This window comes from Epinephelus moara, chromosome 24, assembly GCF_006386435.1.
Source record: "Epinephelus moara isolate mb chromosome 24, YSFRI_EMoa_1.0, whole genome shotgun sequence".
NCBI lineage: Eukaryota > Metazoa > Chordata > Actinopteri > Perciformes > Serranidae > Epinephelus > Epinephelus moara.
Genome location: NC_065529.1, coordinates 18,565,322 through 18,582,777, shown reverse-complemented (window position 1 = coordinate 18,582,777; position 17,456 = coordinate 18,565,322). Strand labels below are relative to the sequence as shown.

The following is a 17,456-nucleotide window of genomic DNA, read 5'->3' as shown; positions in this document are numbered from 1 at the left end:
TCTGGTTCCTCTAGAGTGGGGAATGTATCATTGCACTGCTGGGTGTTGTCTCAGCAAACAGCACAGGACCTACCTTCTCTATTCAAGCTCGCTGGCTCTTGTCCGACCAAACCCACGCACCACCACGTAGACGCACACCCACGAGCGCACACACTGATACATCTGTTACACACTTTGAAATCCACCCATATGTAGATTACTATTTATTCACCCTCAACACACCCACATTTGCATCATAGCCTACTCCCACTCTGTCATCTTGTCTTGCGAGAGGCTTCTCTAGCTTGGTGTCTCATGATCTGCTGCCACCCCGACACTTTCCTCCAGTGTGAGTTTCGTGTTTTTAGTTTTGTTGCTTATCATGCTTTGCTAAATCGAAGCAGCTTTATGTGTCAAATGTGTGTTTTATGTGTTTATTTGTGATTTTTTTTGTCTTCATGGAATGTGAAGGGTGTGTCTGTTCTTTCCCTGCACTGTTGGTGAATACAGTCTGGTTTCCATTATTTTGCCCTTTTGTTTGCCTTTGACTTGGACAGGCTTGCCCTCTAGTGGAGAATCATGTGGCTGTTCTGGAGCATAATTTGGATTAATGCTTCCTAAATGAATAAGATTAGTAGTTTAATAAAATGAGATCATGTGAAAGTATTGTGTTGTTATCTTGTGGTGATGCACTCTGTCTTTCAACCCAGAAACCACTGAGCACAGACCAGGCCCTGGATTCTCTTTCAGCTGGATTCATGAGTTCAACTGGTCCAGCTGCAGCCAAACAACAAGAGGTCAGAGTCTGCAAGCATGTAGCACTCTGCTGCTAGTCCATCCTCCACCTTTACATGTGCCCTCTTAAAATTCTCTTGTAGACACTATCAGCACTGAATATACACATGCACTTAGGCATAGCTTTGTGTTTTTTTTATTAGTCTCACAAATTCCTGTCCTGTATTTTTCTTTATGAAATATGTAGAAAAAGGATAATGCTGTCAGTGCCTCATCTGCCGGCCCTACTAACTTTGCACCTCCTCCTGTAAAGGTAAAGTAAAGCTTACTTTCAAGTCTCCGTGGTTACAGTGTCATCTGACTGAACGAGCTAAACATTTTAATATCTAATGGTGTGTTTTTGTCACAGAAATCTCAAACTCCTGCAGCAGCCAAAATGGAGAAAGAGTCGGGTGATTTCTCTCTGGAGGCTGGACTTACGTCTGCTACTGCTACTGCCACGGTACAGCAAGCTCACATCTCCTTTTCTTTCACCTGTGCTGTTCAGAAAAGTTGTTTATCTTGAACGTTGTCTCTGTTGGCTGTTGTAGAAAGCAGCTGCTCCTGTGGCTGTGAGTCCTCCTGTTGATAAAAAACCCAAGATGGAAAAAACCACCACAGTGGACACCAAGCCCAAGACTGATGGGGTGAGAGATACAGGAGTTGAAGTGGACAAGACACTTTGTCCCCATGTCCCTGCTGTTCTCTTTTCATACCTGAATTGAGATGAGTAGTTTATTAATTTCCTCCTCTCCCCAGGGTGACTCTATGTCTCTGGATGCTCTCAGCGCTCTTGTTGACACGCTGCCAGAAGACAAACCAAAACCCAAACTCCCTGAACTCAGACCTGAGGACATTGTCTCGGTAGGAGCACGATTATCCACACTGTCTCATCCTCATACATTCTCACAGCCATTGATTGCCTCTCTAATGGACAGTGCATTCAAGGCACAATTTCATCTCCACCCAGAAACAGTTAGTGAGAAATTTACCACCAGGCAGTGTCTTATTTCCTATTCTATCCCTTTTAACAGGAGGACAAACACAAGAAGGAGAAGGGTGTGCTTGTAGGAGAGAGGGAGGACACAATTCCCCCAGAGTACAGGTTTAATAAGGAAGAACTAGAAAAACTGCCTGCTCCAAAACCCAAGGTGAGACTGAGACAAATTCTGTTCAAGCTCTTGAAATATCACTGTGATATGAATACAATAATATCAGGATTTTTCACTCTCTTTTCTCTCTCCCCTCCTCCTGCAGCCCACCATTGGTACTGGTGAGGCTCTGGACATTTTGTCTGGAGACTTCTTGACCTCTTCATCAGCTCCTGCTGTCCAGGCTCCTGTTGCGCAGGTACAATGCAGATCTGTTAACTGAACAGCTGACTAAAGTGTATGAAAATGGCACAAATACAATATCTATTATCCGCTTAAATTATGTCTCTGTTGGTTGTTTTCGAAATCCCCTGACATCCCTCCTGTGGCTGTGTGTCCTGCTGACAAAAAAAACAAAAAGAAAAAGGTCCCGGGTGATTTCTCTCTGGAGGCTGGAGTTACTTCTTCTACTGCCAAGGTACAACTAGCTCACGCTGTCTTGTCTGCGAGCATCGCTTGGCTGGTACAAATGACTATGCAGAAAGGCCAGAAACTGCAGTTCAGTCAGGAACACTTTAGTCAAAGAAAACTTTATTTCCATTGCAGTATTATATTTGGCGGTATGGCTCTGTCCTGGGGCCCCTCTGCCTTTCCTCGGGCCTACGCAGAAAGCCTCCTCCAAGCACTTACGTGAAAAGCACAAGGTAGCAAGGTAGTGTTAGGGTTAGCTCCACCCTCTTGTCCAAATGTGGTCACTCCTGGCTCCATAAATTCAAGATGACAAAGGCCAAAATGCTGATCACGAAGCTTCAGAAGAGAAGTCCACAAACCAATGGGTGACATCACAATGGCAACATCTATTACGTAATGCAGTCTATAGGCTGGTCAGACTCGACAATATGTTAATGAGCTCTGTCAATTGAGGATAAAAATCCATGTCATGACCTGGACGTCCATCCATTTGGAAAACACAGAAAAAAAGACACTTCTTATGACTTCATGTCTTGGCTCATTCAAACAATTTGGAAAGCAACAAAGTAATCCAGGTGCGAACAGGAAGTGTTAGCCATAAAGCAGCATGCAGATTTGCCAAAAATAAATAGGTATACAGTGGTCCAGGAAGAGTCCTAAAACCAGGAAATGAGTTAGCATTTTAGCACTCCTCATTCTTTATCTCATAGTAGATGGGTTTTTGGTTAGATGCCTGAAATAAGGTTTTGTTCTATGTCAGTGAATACCCCACCCATGAATTCTGAAGCTTTCATGTGTCTTAAAAAAAGGAGGTGGCTAAATATGGCTTGTGGACCAATTTTTAATGGCCGGCACCTTGTTCACAATATACTATATGTGGCCCACCACACAATATTGGATAATCAAGCAAGATCACTTAGCATTTTTTACAATTACCTCAGGCTGGCAGCACTATATAATTTGACATGCACCATGTAGGAACCATGCAGTCAGGGCTGTCTTTTCACAGACAGTAAACGAGCAAACGAATGCTTTCCTAACAGCAGACATTTTACGCTAGGTAGCAAATATGGCCACAGCAAAGAAGCATAATGTTGCCAGCGAGGGCTGCTACTTTCAGAAGTGGTGGAAAGTACACAAAACAATTGCATTTGTCTCGTTTGTATGGTTTTTTTTTGTTTTTGGTTTTTTTTAATAACCTGTATTAAGCCATAGGAAGCAGCTCCCCCCTGTGTATTGTCATATTATGTAATCTGGCCACCATTCAAAAAAGCCTGGACACCACTGGCATAGAGGGAAAGTCAAGGGATCACTAAAGTTATTACAGTTTATCCTGAGGGAAGCATATCATGTCTGCAACGCACGTCAGTCCATCTAATGATTGCCAACGTTACATTCATAACCATAACGAGCCACCTCATGATGGTGCTAGAGGAAAAATCCGGAGATTGTCTGGGAACCATGAATGTTTGTTACAAACATTTTGTGTGTATCCATCCAGTAGATATTGAGAGATTTCTCAGCATTAAAATGTCAGACATCCATAGAGTCATGTCGCAAGCATTGCTAAAAATATGGAGGTTTAGTAAATTACATGATCCGTAGAAGTGAACTAACTTCTGATGCAGGCCCCACCAGCTCCCAGTATAAATCTGACTACAGATATTGATGTGAATTAAACAGATACAGCTACAGAAAGCCACTGATGTAATGTTTGATGTCATTTCTGTTGTTGTGTAGAAAGTTGAGTCCTCTGCGGTTCCCCCTGTGGCTGTGTGTCAAGCTCCTCCTCCTGTCAAAAAGGAGACAACTGCTGCTGGAAAGGACGCCACTGATGGCAAGCTCACTGCTGGCAAGCTCACTGCTGGTCAGGTGAGATACAGGACATTTACAGTTTTTTCAATTATTTCCCTCGTGTTTCTCCATGTTGCCTTGTTGCTCTTTAGTTGAACTATAATTGTACGACGGATCAATAGAGCACAATCTCCCTGATCTCTCCCCAGGGTGACTCTATGTCTCTGGATGCTCTCAGCGCTCTTGTTGACACGCTGCCAGAAGACAAACCAAAACCCAAGCTCCCTGAAGTCAGACCTGAGGACATCGTCTCGGTAGGAGCACAAGCAGCCACACTGTCTCATCCGTATACGTTCTCACAGCCATTGATTGCCTCTCTAGTGGACAGGGCATTCAAGGCACAATTTCATCTCCACCCACAAACAGTTAGTGAGAAATTTACCACCAGGCAATGTCTTATTTCCTCCTCTTTCCTTTTAACAGGAGGACAAACACAAGAAGGAGAAGGGTGTGCTTGTGGGAGAGAGGGAGGACTCAATTCCCCCAGAGTACAGGTTTAATAAGGAAGAACTAGAAAAACTGCCTGCTCCAAAACCCGAGGTGAGACTGAGACAAATTCAGGGGGTGTTTAACTCTTATAAATTATGAATAGATGTGAAATAAGCGCTAACTGCATGATGTTGATTGATCCTTCACTCTCTCTCCCCTCCTCCTGCAGCCCACCTTTGGTACTGGTGAGGCTCTGGACATTTTGTCTGGAGACTTCTTGACCTCTTCATCAGCTCCTGCTGTCCAGGCTCCCGTGGTGACCCCCTCAGCTCCCCCTGCACAGGTACACTGTGGGTCTGGTGCTGGTACACGTGGTCAAACTGTGCTGCATGATACAGGAGGTGTTTAGTTAGATGAGTAGATTTATACCACTCTCATGTCTGTACGCTAAATGAAGCTACTGCCAGCAGCCGGTTAGCTTAGCGTAGCATAGAGAAAGGAACTGGGAAAACAATTTTTCTGGCTCTGTCCAAAAAATGTCAAAATACTATTTTAAGACTTTGTTTAAATCAGGATGTCATGATTTATTTATTCATATCCGCACTTCGTCATCTCTGAAAGCTGTTGTCTCTGTTTTCCAGACCAAAGTAGAGGATTTGTCAGCTTTGGATCAACTTTCTTCAGATTTTGTGGCTCCAGCTAAAGCTTCTGGAGTTAAGGCATCTGCCCCTCCTCCTACCAAGAAGACACCACAGGTAAAGTTGTCGGTGTGTGTGTGTGTGTGTGTGTGTGTGTGTTTGTTTGCATATCTGTACGTGTCTCCTTACTGAGTTCGGAGAATAAATGGATATTATGAGTATTCTCAGCTGTGCATGCCTGTTGTTGCAGTCTCTATGGTCCCATGTCTGTTTCCAGTCTTCATGTCCCACTGTACTGTCTGTCCCTGTGTTCCTGCAGAAAACAGTCTGTCCTCTGGAGCAGCCTAAATCAGTTGATGTCCTCCCTGGACAACCACAACAAGCAAAACCTAAGACTGATACGGTAACCCTGAAAATACAAAATTACTTTTTTCTGAAATGCTTCATTGTTTACTACAGTTTTTTAATTCTTGTTTAAACTGCCTCACTTGAGTAAGTAAGTAAATTGGGCATTTTACTCATGCTGTACCGATGGTTTGAGGCATCTTTTTTCAATTTAAATCACTTCCCTTTTTACCTTCAACACTATCTCAGTTACATCATACACTTCCTCTCCTGATCTCTCCCCAGGGTGACTCTATGTCTCTGGATGCTCTCAGTGCTCTTGTTGATACGCTGCCAGAAGACAAACCAAAACCCAAACTTACTGAACTCAGACCTGAAGACATCGTGTCGGTAGGAGCACAAGCAGCCATTGATTGCCTCTCTAATGGACAGTGCAGTCAAGGCACAATTACATCTCCACCCAGAAACAGTTAGTGAGAAATTTACCACCAGGCAATGTCTTATTTCCTCCTCTTTCCTTTTAACAGGAGGACAAACACAAGAAGGAGAAGGGTGTGCTTGTAGGAGAGAGGGAGGACACAATTCCCCCAGAGTACAGGTTTAATAAGGAAGAACTAGAAAAACTGCCTGCTCCAAAACCCGAGGTGAGACTGAGACAAATTCAGCTCATTCAGACTCTTAAAATGACTCCTCAGGGTCTTTAACTTTTACAAATGATATACAGATGTGAAATAAGCACTAACTGCATGATTGATCTGTCATTCTCTCCCCTCCTCCTGCAGCCCACCATTGGTACTGGTGAGGCTCTGGACATTTTGTCTGGAGACTTCTTGACCTCTTCATCAGCTCCTGCTGTCCAGGCTCCTGTGGTGACCCCCTCAGCTCCCCCTGCACAGGTGCACGCACAGATGCCTCTTTACAATGGAAAAGTCCTATAATAGAAGTAATGATAATTTAACATTTTACATGTTTCTCTGTGATTCCCTCAGTCCACTGAAGACTTTGCTCTAGATGCCTTAGCGGGAGACTTTGTTGCCCCCACTGCTGCTCCGACAGTGAAGTCCGCTGCTTGTGTTCCCACAGAATCTGCCTTAGAGGTAAAAACACAAGCCCAACTCAAGCCTTTTTTGTAAACTCTCTACAACCCCGCAGTTACATCCAAATCCTTTTTTCTGTGTTTGTGCGTAGCTGGCCGCGGGAGCAGACACTGCCCTGGACGCTCTGTCAGACAGCTTGAAGGATATCGCACCCACACCTACCCCGCCTGCCCCAGTTCCTGCCAAAGACATTGTTAAGGTAGATAACTTCAAGTGCACAGCCAGCATGGGTGAATAGAGAATATTGTCAATGTCATAGTGTTTCAGTGCCATAGTGAATATTTTCAATGCCATCAGTGTGTCCTGATGTGTGTGTGTTGTGTGGTTGTTGCAGGAGAAAGAGGTCGTTGAAGAGAGGCTGATTAAGATGGGAGAGAGAGACGACACGCTGCCTCCTGAGTATCGACCCACTGAGGAAGATCTTAAGGTAGTATCTGTCCATCATTTGGGTCCAGACCAAAATATCTCAATTAAAAACCATCTGTTTGCCTTGAAAATTCCCCAGATGATCTTAATGAATTTCGCAATCCCCTGACTTCTCCCCATAAATACAGCCTCACAGGGTTGCTAGGCTAGCTGGAGACTCTTAGCCTTGTCAATTGATCATTTACTGTCTTTAACTTTTAATCTGGAGCAAAAATACAAATTGTGTATTTACAGTATGTAGTAGTAGTGTCAATTTTTACTCTGTCTAATGTTCATCTATTTGATTTTAAAGAAAATGGCAGAAGAAAAGGCGAAAGGAGACGCAAAACCCAAGGAGGTAAAAATGCACACACACACACACACACACACACACAAAATATGACAGAGAGCACTGTTAAATGATACAAACTGTGTATAAACGACAGTTCATTTCCTGTCTCTCTGTTGAAGACTATGGATGATAAAACAGCCTTGGATTTGCTGTCCAGTGACTTCGCCACTGCTCCCACGCCCGCCGCACCGGTTGAATCATGTGCTGCCACGACAAAGCTGGAACCATCTGTGCTGGACTCAGATCCCCTGAAGGTAGCACAGAGACATGAACTGTGACACATTTTGACATGTCACAGTGAGAAAAAGCAAAGGTGTAACTAATGTTGGTCCCATTTCAGTTAGGGTAGACAGGTATTGTGCATGGAATAGCTTACTGAGACACTTTATATAAGCCATAATTAAAATTTTTACTTCCACGTGTGCTTTTCATTCTATGACAGTCAAAATGTCTGCTCAAACAAGGCCTATTATGGTGCTACTGTATGTGGTGCTAACTGCTGTCATGCTTTAGTACAGCACTTCCCAAAGATCACTTCATACAAACGCTGTCTTCTGATTTTCTTTTGATTAAAGGAGCTGTATGTGACATTCAGAGCATATTTATGATTCAGAGTAAACACTTCTCCCAACATGGAGGGGGCTGAGCTGGCAGCTAGCAGCTAACAGTGCTAACAGGGCTAACTGTGTTAACAGGAGAGGGGGACTAGAGAGTGAGGGTTACGCTTCTGGGATGACGCCATGGGTCAGGATGGAATTATCAGCTGTACCTGCTGTATGAGCGCAGTGCAGAGCAGTAGCGATTAGCTGGCCAGTGGGATACACACCGTCTACCACAGCAAAGAACAGAGAAGCTCGGACAACACACACACATAGAAAGCGTGACTTCATTTTTTGCTCAGGACGTCTTTACCACATTATGTCTTTTAGTTTGCTGCTATATTTATGCTCTGAATGTCCCATACTGTTTTTAGATACAACCTTTACCAACACTGGGCTTCAGAACAGCAATGTAGGGAGTTGAAATTAGCAATTAAAAGTGGCAAGACGGAAATTGATTTATACAGACCTGTTTCAGTTTCTAACTTCAACAACTGTAGTTCAGCACATTAATGCATTATGAGCTGACCATGTTTTATAATAATCATGTATGTATTTATTTTTCTTTCCCAGCCAATGCCTGCTCCTGTCCTGGACACCCTGTCTGGCACCCTGCTCCCAGATGAGCTCAAATCTAAATCAGACAAACCAAAGGTAAAAAATCAGGATCAGGGTGTAAGGTGGCTCTAACAGATGACATTACTCATACAGTTAACGTTACAGACTAACAAGAGACCAAATGCAAAGCTTGACATCCCATGGTGACAGTTTGCTGTTGACTAATGGCGTTCACAAGTACTGATGTTACAAACGTTTAGTTTTCATTGTTACATGGCGCCCTCTGCAGGTTGTTTACTAGCACTTAGTGAATCAGCGGGCACCTCCTCGTGGAGAAACGAGGAGTGGTTGAGCCTAACCAAGATGTCGACTTTGTTACAGGGCAAGAGCAAGTCAAAGTCAAAGTCTAAAGTAAGCAAACTGCCTGCTGCATGAAGACAAAAATTCAGTTGGACATGCACGATCATGGACAAAATCTGTGCTAAAATATCTTCTAAAACTGAACCAAAGTAAAAATCTCCACCGGTGGAGTCTGAACAAAGCTGCATGTGATGAACTCTCCTGTCTCTGCTTTGGCTGATGTTCATTTCCCTTAACAATCACATCAAATCTATACAATTCTTGCATGCAGAGACGCCGCTTTTCCTTTTTCTTTATAAATTTTTTAAAACTTTAACCTTGTGTTTCAGAAACACCACGCAGAGGTGCCGTCTGCCACTGACGAGCTACCAGCTCAGCCAAGCTCAGACGTTGTGCCAAAATCTACAAAGAAGGGAAGCAAGAGATAGACCACTTGGTATGGTTTGTTCGCATCTTTCGCACAATTTTACCTGATTAAGATGCTCGGATTTAACACAGATCTTTCCGCTGACTGCTGTATGTGTCACGTGTTGCAGGTTGATGGTGCATTTTGTCCTCCTGGCCACAGAGACGCATCAGTGAGGGAGCTGCTCTCTGGATAATGATTCTATTTTTCTAAATCATCGAGAATGTATACTGGATGAAAGACACACCTAGACATGCCCATAACACTTGCTCAACGCGCACACACACAGACACACACACAAACACACACAAACACACACACACCTCTGCATGCAGCGCCTTTTTTTGCTCAGTATCATGTGTATTTTTAAGGGCGAGAAGATTTTGGTTTCAGTCTTTGGAGAAAATGAAAGTACTTTTCAAAGCAAGATGGAGAGTGAAAGAATGAGAGATGAACAGACAAAGAAAGGAGGGGAACTGTGGGGAAAGAAATGAGATTAGTTTTGTTGGTTGGTGTGTTGAATGTGCCGAGGAAAGGAAGGCGTTGCCCGTCAGAGTCCTGCACGTGCATCTTAGCTGACAGTTTTTCCAGCGATACACTAACATCACAACACACTTGCTTGTCTCAGCCTGGTGGTGTTGTGACGTTAGTGGGAGCAGTGGGGGCCGTCAGCTGGCGTGGGAGCAGTACAGAGTGGGTGTATAGTATCGGGATGTTTGTGCAATCTTGATGTACACAGAAAAGCCAAGTTTTCTACCATGATGTGGTCGGATGCCATTAAAGACACTAGTGTACAGCTTAGTTCGCTTATATTTTGGTCAACACAGTTTACATGATTAAATGTGTGGAGGATTTCCAGGAGGTGTTCTGCTTAATTCTGTATCCGAGAGCTTTTTGCAAATGCCTTTTACTTTCTGTAGAGAAACATCAATTCAAGAAAAGGGTCTTTTGTATGTATTTGGCTTTGTAGAGAAAAAAAAAATGCTGGTGTCCACAAGTGCACTTAGTGAACCGAGGAGGTTACAAGCTTTGTCAACCCCCCTTGTTTGTATACTGTAAAAAATGAAAATTAAAAAAAAAGATTTTTGCTCTATATAAAACAACACTGTATAATTTACAAAGGGCTTTCAGCTGTAAAGTTAAAAATCAATATACTGTCCCCAAGTTTTTGTTTTCCATGTCAAAGGTTTTGTGTGGGTGTGAGTCAAAAGATATGAGAGGTGTTTTAGATGTGGGAATACTAATTAAATAAAAAAAATCTAAAACTTTCAATGGTGTAGTTGCGATATGTAGAGTCTGGTTTGTACGATTTGTGCCAAAATGAGAAACGAAAACTAACATGAACTGCCGTAATATGTGGGGAAAAGGTTAAAAAATACATCCAGGAAATGAATGAACACTGTTTTCTTAGAGGTGTAAGGGACGTGTGTGTGTGTGTGTGTGTGTGTGTGTGTGTGTGTGTGTGTGTATTAAACTCAACAGGGAACAGAATCTCCTCTGAAAATTTCTGTCTCTACTCCCAGCTTCGTTGTTTTTCACTCTGCGTACAGTTGTAGCAGCCCACTTCCTTTTGACTCGAGGGGGCTTACGAAACAAATATCTCTCGCTCGAGCTTCATGTCAAACTTTATGTTTCTGTACCAAAACCCTGAATGACTGATGGGGATGCAAATGAGTGGGTTTGATGTGCCAAAAAAAAAAGAAAAAAATATGAAACAAGAATAAAGACAAATAAAATCCATTGTTTTTTGAGTGGTAATCTGTTTTATTTTAGTTTAGTTTTTTTGGTTTTTTTTTACAACATTTCAAGTTACAAAAACTCAAGCAGTGGGAGAATTCTACAAAAATGTACCTTCAATTTTACAAAAAAAAAAAACCTCATTCCTTTGAAACAGTAGAAATTTGCATAATGAGAAATGTTACTTAAAATAAAATGTAATTATCCTGCTGGTATCAGAGAAATGTATTACTTTTATTGTTTTTTGTTACTGGGATTTTTTTTCAAGCTAAAGACAAATTAAGTTTTTGTTTGAAAATGTTAACATAACAAAGATAAAGCGCAGTACAATCATTAAGGTAAAAAAAAATAATATACGGAGACTGCTGGAAAAACAAACAGTTTAACACTGGCTTTGGCTCTATACAAAAACAAAATTAATTATATACACTTTTTGCAAAAATCTCAACATAAACATAAATTGTGCTTATTTCTAATATTTTATTCTCAGGTCTTCAGTGGGTTCTGTTATAAACATTCAGGGGACTGGATAAATCCATATTTCATATCAAGATCATCAAAAGAGTTCAATCAGAATGTGGTAACGCAGCCACTGACAATGATGATTTTTCAACACTTCTTATTGTCTATCACAAACAATGAAAACTTAAGGTGGCAGCAAAATATTCACCATAAATGTGATTAATCTGAAGATGAAAAATTATTTCTGCAATAGCAACATGAGACAGTGATGAATCTGTCATTGAAAGCAACGTCCGTGAAAGTGCACCATATTTAGATTAAACGTGTCTGTTGTTCATCTTTGGTTTTCCAGGAGCCACCACCCGTGGTCTATATGAGAAAAACAAGGTATTTAAAATTCTGATTCTGAATATACTCTTTATAATAATAATAATAAAGTTCTGTGCTCACAATAGAATTACGAATGAAACGCAGGGCCGTAGCAACAATTGAGGACACTGAGGTTAAATCTGACATGTAAAAAGTAAGTATTTCTCCACACAGTATCCCTGGCAGTGTGGAAAAGTCTTTGAAACAGCATTTAGAAATAAAACTCTAAAACTTTATTTTACAGCTGTGTAATTTTTTTATAATTACACAGAAATTAAAGACAAAGCTCTGAGAGTATTTTTTTTTTTCAATTTTCAGATTAATTTCCTTGAAAGGACTTTTAATTAAATCTAAAACTTGCAGAAAATATCACAAACAACTTAATGAATAAATATGAAAAACAAGTTTTTTTGGCACGTTCATTTTGGTGTTTGGGGTGATTTGGTTGAGGACTAGGACTATTGACCTCAGTATTCCTAAAATTCTGGCTACGGCCCAAAATGGAAAGATGACATTAGGTTAACAGAAAAACAAATAAATAACCTACTTTCTTTTGTAATGGTGTGGGCATCTCCGTGTCCTTATTTCTACAGAAAATCCAAAGTGTTATTCAAAACTTTGCAAATTATTACACACATACTACAGCAAAATCATTCTAGTTTTGAAGAAAGAAAATAAATAAATAAAAATAAACAAATGAAAGAATTTAAAAAAATTTCGGCTCTCCAAAGCACAGACATTTATTGACTGTATAGTAAACTTACAGTAAAACAGGATGTAACTGGCTATGTGAAGGCGTTTTTGTACATGAAAGAGGTGAACTTACGGTTGCAGTAGACGGTGGTGGCGATGAGGAGTAGAAGAAGAAGGCCGCAGCCGCCAGCCAGAGGGCCCAGTATGATGAGAGAACAAAATAGTTGAGGACTGGTTTCCCCTGCAAAGTACATGCTCTTTTACCACCAGCGTCATACACATGCAGATAAAAAGGACTCCACACAGATGTGACTGTGAACATTTACCTGGCTTGTTAGTGTTGCTACAAACACACGGCGTGGCAGTTGTGCATAGATTCTGTTGGGTGGTGGTGGCCTGTGGTGGTGCTACTACTGGGACTTTGACTATCTCTGAAGGGAGATAAAAGATGTGAAGTGATACTAAAAAAGCATCTACCTTATCATCATTTGATCAAATGTATGAAAGAAATCTCACCTCCAACCAGTCGGGTTGCTTTGCCAAACTTCAGCTCATTACCTTTGTAGAGAGACCCACAGTTGTAAACGCCACTGTCTTTAGCTTTGTTAAAGAACTTCAGTGTGAGGGTATTTTGCTTGCTCTGTGAGTGACTGAAGGTGGAAGAGAAGGACGTGGAGGATGACTTTAGGACGCCAGTGTTGCTGAAAGATGCAATGAATTCCACACTAGATGTGTCGAGAACTCGAAACCAGATGACCATGGTGCCTGTTCCTTCAGGTGTACAATTGATATCAATCTGATGCCCTTCCTTTACAGTTACGTCTTCACCGGCTCCTGAAGTCATTTCTACATGATGGGATAAAATGGGAGCAGTGATATCATTCACCTCTCTATTTTCAGGTACCCAAAAGTAAAAGGGCTACAAAACAGATCAGAGGACGCTTTTAAGCTACCTCACGGAAGTGAATAGAAAATTTAAAAATTCAGGTTAAACTTACGTCGACAAATCAGCAGAATCACCAGCACACGAATCCACTTTTGGTCCATTTTTGTGTTGCAGATGACAATGTTTGCGAAACGCGTCTTTGTGGTGTTTGTTAGAGCCTGTTGGGAGATAATTCAGTGAGATAGCAAACCACGCCCCACCTGTAACCTTCTTCTCTGCTGTGTCAAATGGCATCATTGCAGCCGAGTGTTGCAGAGACCTCCTGCAAGCACAGTCGTGGTCTGCAAGATGTTTGATGTTGAGCCCCCTGATCTGCACTTCACACCTCTGCCTCTGGTTTGAAGCATTGAACAGCACAACTTTATCCACCTTACTGACACACAAACGCAGCAGTGCATGGTATGTAGGCTGAGAAGGACAGAGATAGGAAGTATAAGAACAGTCTGCATTGCACCCCACATTATACAAACACAAATCGACACTGTTTCCGCACGAGTAAAATCAATTTCAAGAAATACGGATTTCAAGAGATTCATCTTTATACTCGATGTAGGCAAGAATCCACCCTGCTGAAGTGTCTTGGAGCAGCAGGGCCGCTGCTTTGTAGCTGACTTTGACCTTTGACCTCCCTCCTGTGTTTAAAGAAGTGGTGAAAAGATCAACAATAACCTTTGGAGTGAGAAAAATTACTGATTTTCCTGGTGAAATTTAGTCACAAATGTAATGGGGCTGAGGAGAGTTAGAGACAAGTATAAGGATGTCACATTGGCAAACAGGTCTCATAGGAGTCATTCCACTTAAGGTCAACGTGTCCGATTTGAATCTGACAAGTCACCGTTGTGCCAGATACCAGAAAAAGTAATCATAGGCAAGCAATATTACACCAGTAAATAATCTAAAAGGTAAATATGTCCTAAACAACGTGCTCTGATCTCATATTGTGTCTGCAGGAAGACATTAGATCTGCTGTGAGGTCCCTGTCTGCCTGCTGTTGTGTAAGGTTTGGTTTCCTGGCTCAGAAGACAAAAGGCGGAGTGGTGTAGGACATCAAGAAATGGTCTACACCTGAGGAGCTTTAAGTGGTTTCTCACCTCACTCTTTTTTGTCTTTTGTTCAGTCCACACGACGCTTCCGCAAGTGGTCCTCGTTGGCATTTCATTCTATTTTAGCATAACCGGATTTCATTGTGAACCTTTAGTCATGTGTGACTCCTTGTCACTTAGAGTGCTCAAAGTTTATGGCCTACAGAACTTATTTTAAAAATGTGTTAAGAGTCTAGTAATGCTGATTATATCACGCTGATGGGCATTGCTGAAATGAAACTGTCATATTGTAGCAATGAGGTCAAATTATTTTCACAGTATGACAATGGCTTGCTAACTTAAAAAAAATGTATCTGTGTCATTCGGCTAACCACACCCAATGTGGCACTGTGTTAACATACAGTGTCACATCACTGCAGCAAGGTGAACATTTTTACAGCTAGATGGCAGCAAAAGCAGGATGTATAGCTCTGTCATTGATTAATCAATCAATCACTGAATCATGACTCAAAAACCTGCTGCTCTGCTCTGCTCTGCTGTGCTCTGCAACCTGACAGTGTGTTGCAGCACTGGTCACGGCCCACTCACTCGTGTGACAACAGGTGGGTAGAAAGCCTAATGGAAAACATCTGCTGTGAGGAGAGGAGCAATAAATGGCCCTTAAATGACCCTGATGATGTCATCAGGGTCATTTTTGAATGAAATCCTTTTGGCTTGGACTTGACCACAACTTTTCTTTAGCAGGGAGCCTGTGATACAAAGGAGGTGTGGAGTTTGACATGGGCAGGCAACCATGGTCTTAAAGAGATGTTACTGAGTTGCATTATGGGAAAAGCAGGATCCAGTGTTTTGGCACCTTGGCCTATACTTGTATCTAACGGTCAGGATAGCTCAGGCTCTGCTGCTTCAAATTTGACTGATTTTGAAACTTTGTGAAAGTGGAATACTAAAATGCTGGAGTATCCCTTTAAGATGTTTTTAGAGCTACTACTTGGTTCAACTTTAATCTGTTGTAGCTGTGTGCACAGTCCTGTGTGTTACAGTCCAGTGGAAGGTATTTTGACAGTTTTTGTGTGCTTACCTTTGGGTTTACTTCCAAATGAATGAATTACGTAACTAGGCTCAGGTAAGTGGACATGTTTTGAACCTATCTTATGGCTATGTAAAGCTGTATTGAACTATTAAGTAAAATCTTAGCACAATCGATAGGAACAAAGATAACAAAGCATTTTCCATTTTCAACAAAGGACATATAGCTTCTACCCTTTCCTCCTGTGACCCTGCACCCTCATATGAAGACATTACATTTTGGGCTTGCTGTACATCATATGTCATTCTGCTTAACTTATACCAGCGGTCCTCATGAGTGGACACCTTTTTATGCCATCTAGTCATAGTGAAAAGCACAATACACTTATCAATGTAAAATCAAGATGGCGGGTATCTCTGCCTAATCTGTTTAAAGTCAATCCTGACACAAAAATGGACACAGTATTAAACCTGATCAACTGTTATGGTTGAAACTGTTTTATTTATGCTTAATAATGTTTGTAGTTTGATATTGCAAAGAAATTTGACCATTTTTTTTGCAATAATAACAAGTAAAGACACTGTTAGGAAGTACTCGTTTGAAGACATTGGGACTTTATTGTATTACCATAGCATTAGGTGTGACAGACTGTTGCTACAGACATCTCTAGCTTGTAGTATGGAGCAAAGAAAATTCTTGTAGAGTTCAAAATGTTGCATTGTTTGCAATTTTGTTTTTGCACGACCATGTTCAGGCATTGAAATGAACAGTTATGAACAGTTTCAGACTTCAACAATGACCCCTAACCCATAGAGTTACAAGACACTGAGCAAATGTTGCATTGTTTGTAATTTTGTTTAAATAAACAGTTAAATACTTTATCACACACTTGAGTGTATTGAAAATATTCAAAATTCAAAAATGCATACCAAACACAAGCTTGAGTGTCAGGAGGTCTATGGCAACCTTTAAGCATCATGTCAGCTGTCACTTCTTGTGAAAGCTAGTCTAGCAGGGAAGTGAAACCCCCTTCAGATAAACTACGAGAGAACGAGAGCAGCTATGGCGCAACCCAGGGCCCGTCCTATTTCCTGTTCAGTGATGGAAAGTAAATGCACCAATTTAGTAATGGTAAGTGGGCGCTTTATATCTGTTCCATGGGTGGGAGGAGAGAGACAGAGAGAGAGACAAACAAACAGAGAGGGAGGATAAAATAACAGACAGAGCAGAGACAGTATTATTGTTTTATTGTGTTCTTTACCCTTCCACACGATCTCCTCAAAATGCAGGTGCCTGACTTTGTTATTTGTGTTTCATTAATTACTTTGACATTTATTTCAAGTGAAACCATGATGGAAACATGGTTCAGGTTTCAGTTAGAAGGGGATTCTGTTGATGCAGTGTGATAGAGGGAAGACCCAGTCAAAACGCTCAGTTAGCCCACCTCACCTTTCCATATCTCTGTTTCAGGTTTGAGTCACTCACAATCACACCTGCATGGGCTTCCCTATCTTAGTCACACTGGGGTCTCCAACCTGAAACTTACATCCTACTATGTATGAATGTGTGTGTGTGTGTGTGTGTGTGTGTGTGTGTGTGTGTGTGTGTGTAGTGGGTGACCAGGGGAAGCCAGTGAGAAAGAGAGTACCCTGTACAGTAGCACTGCATAGCTTGACATTTAAATGCAGTCAGAAGAGACATCTTTACAATCTGAAAATAGCAGCGCCTTCGTACCAGTGAATCAACATCACTCCCTGTTAGCTTGTTCACCAGTTCATCATCACTTTGGCTCACCTGTCACCGCTCTGTTGCTGTACT

General features: G+C 41.6%; 2 protein-coding genes across 46 annotated transcripts in view; one reads left to right on the top strand and one right to left on the bottom strand.

The window, feature by feature from the left end:
* Window positions 1-11,098, top strand: part of cast (calpastatin) — a 53,084-nt gene extending 41,986 nt beyond the window's left edge. For 39 of the 45 annotated variants that reach the window (XM_050037059.1, XM_050037067.1, XM_050037075.1 and 36 more), the window contains 26 exons: window positions 690-776; window positions 962-1,027; window positions 1,124-1,216; window positions 1,305-1,400; window positions 1,513-1,617; window positions 1,788-1,904; window positions 2,011-2,103; window positions 2,266-2,322; window positions 4,056-4,187; window positions 4,319-4,423; window positions 4,593-4,709; window positions 4,828-4,941; window positions 5,240-5,353; window positions 5,556-5,639; window positions 5,867-5,971; window positions 6,109-6,225; window positions 6,364-6,477; window positions 6,571-6,678; window positions 6,770-6,877; window positions 7,013-7,105; window positions 7,397-7,441; window positions 7,555-7,689; window positions 8,608-8,688; window positions 8,974-9,003; window positions 9,282-9,388; window positions 9,489-11,098. In XM_050037059.1, the coding sequence (XP_049893016.1) occupies window positions 690-776; window positions 962-1,027; window positions 1,124-1,216; window positions 1,305-1,400; window positions 1,513-1,617; window positions 1,788-1,904; window positions 2,011-2,103; window positions 2,266-2,322; window positions 4,056-4,187; window positions 4,319-4,423; window positions 4,593-4,709; window positions 4,828-4,941; window positions 5,240-5,353; window positions 5,556-5,639; window positions 5,867-5,971; window positions 6,109-6,225; window positions 6,364-6,477; window positions 6,571-6,678; window positions 6,770-6,877; window positions 7,013-7,105; window positions 7,397-7,441; window positions 7,555-7,689; window positions 8,608-8,688; window positions 8,974-9,003; window positions 9,282-9,380 (2,415 nt within the window). In that variant the 3' untranslated portion in view covers window positions 9,381-9,388; window positions 9,489-11,098. The remainder of the gene's footprint in view (window positions 1-689; window positions 777-961; window positions 1,028-1,123; window positions 1,217-1,304; window positions 1,401-1,512; window positions 1,618-1,787; window positions 1,905-2,010; window positions 2,104-2,265; window positions 2,323-4,055; window positions 4,188-4,318; window positions 4,424-4,592; window positions 4,710-4,827; window positions 4,942-5,239; window positions 5,354-5,555; window positions 5,640-5,866; window positions 5,972-6,108; window positions 6,226-6,363; window positions 6,478-6,570; window positions 6,679-6,769; window positions 6,878-7,012; window positions 7,106-7,396; window positions 7,442-7,554; window positions 7,690-8,607; window positions 8,689-8,973; window positions 9,004-9,281; window positions 9,389-9,488) is intronic. The other 6 variants (XM_050037057.1, XM_050037085.1, XM_050037084.1 and 3 more) reach the window with 6 other exon arrangements.
* cd8a (CD8a molecule) lies at window positions 10,783-13,755 on the bottom strand. The gene is made up of 6 exons (XM_050037103.1): window positions 13,618-13,755; window positions 13,136-13,465; window positions 12,946-13,050; window positions 12,753-12,860; window positions 12,474-12,513; window positions 10,783-11,926 (listed from the first exon to the last, which is right to left on the bottom strand). The coding sequence occupies exons 1-6, from the start codon at window positions 13,664-13,666 to the stop codon at window positions 11,875-11,877; spliced, it is 684 nt and encodes a 227-aa protein (XP_049893060.1). The 5' UTR covers window positions 13,667-13,755; the 3' UTR covers window positions 10,783-11,874.
* Window positions 13,756-17,456: the final 3,701 nt, after the last annotated feature.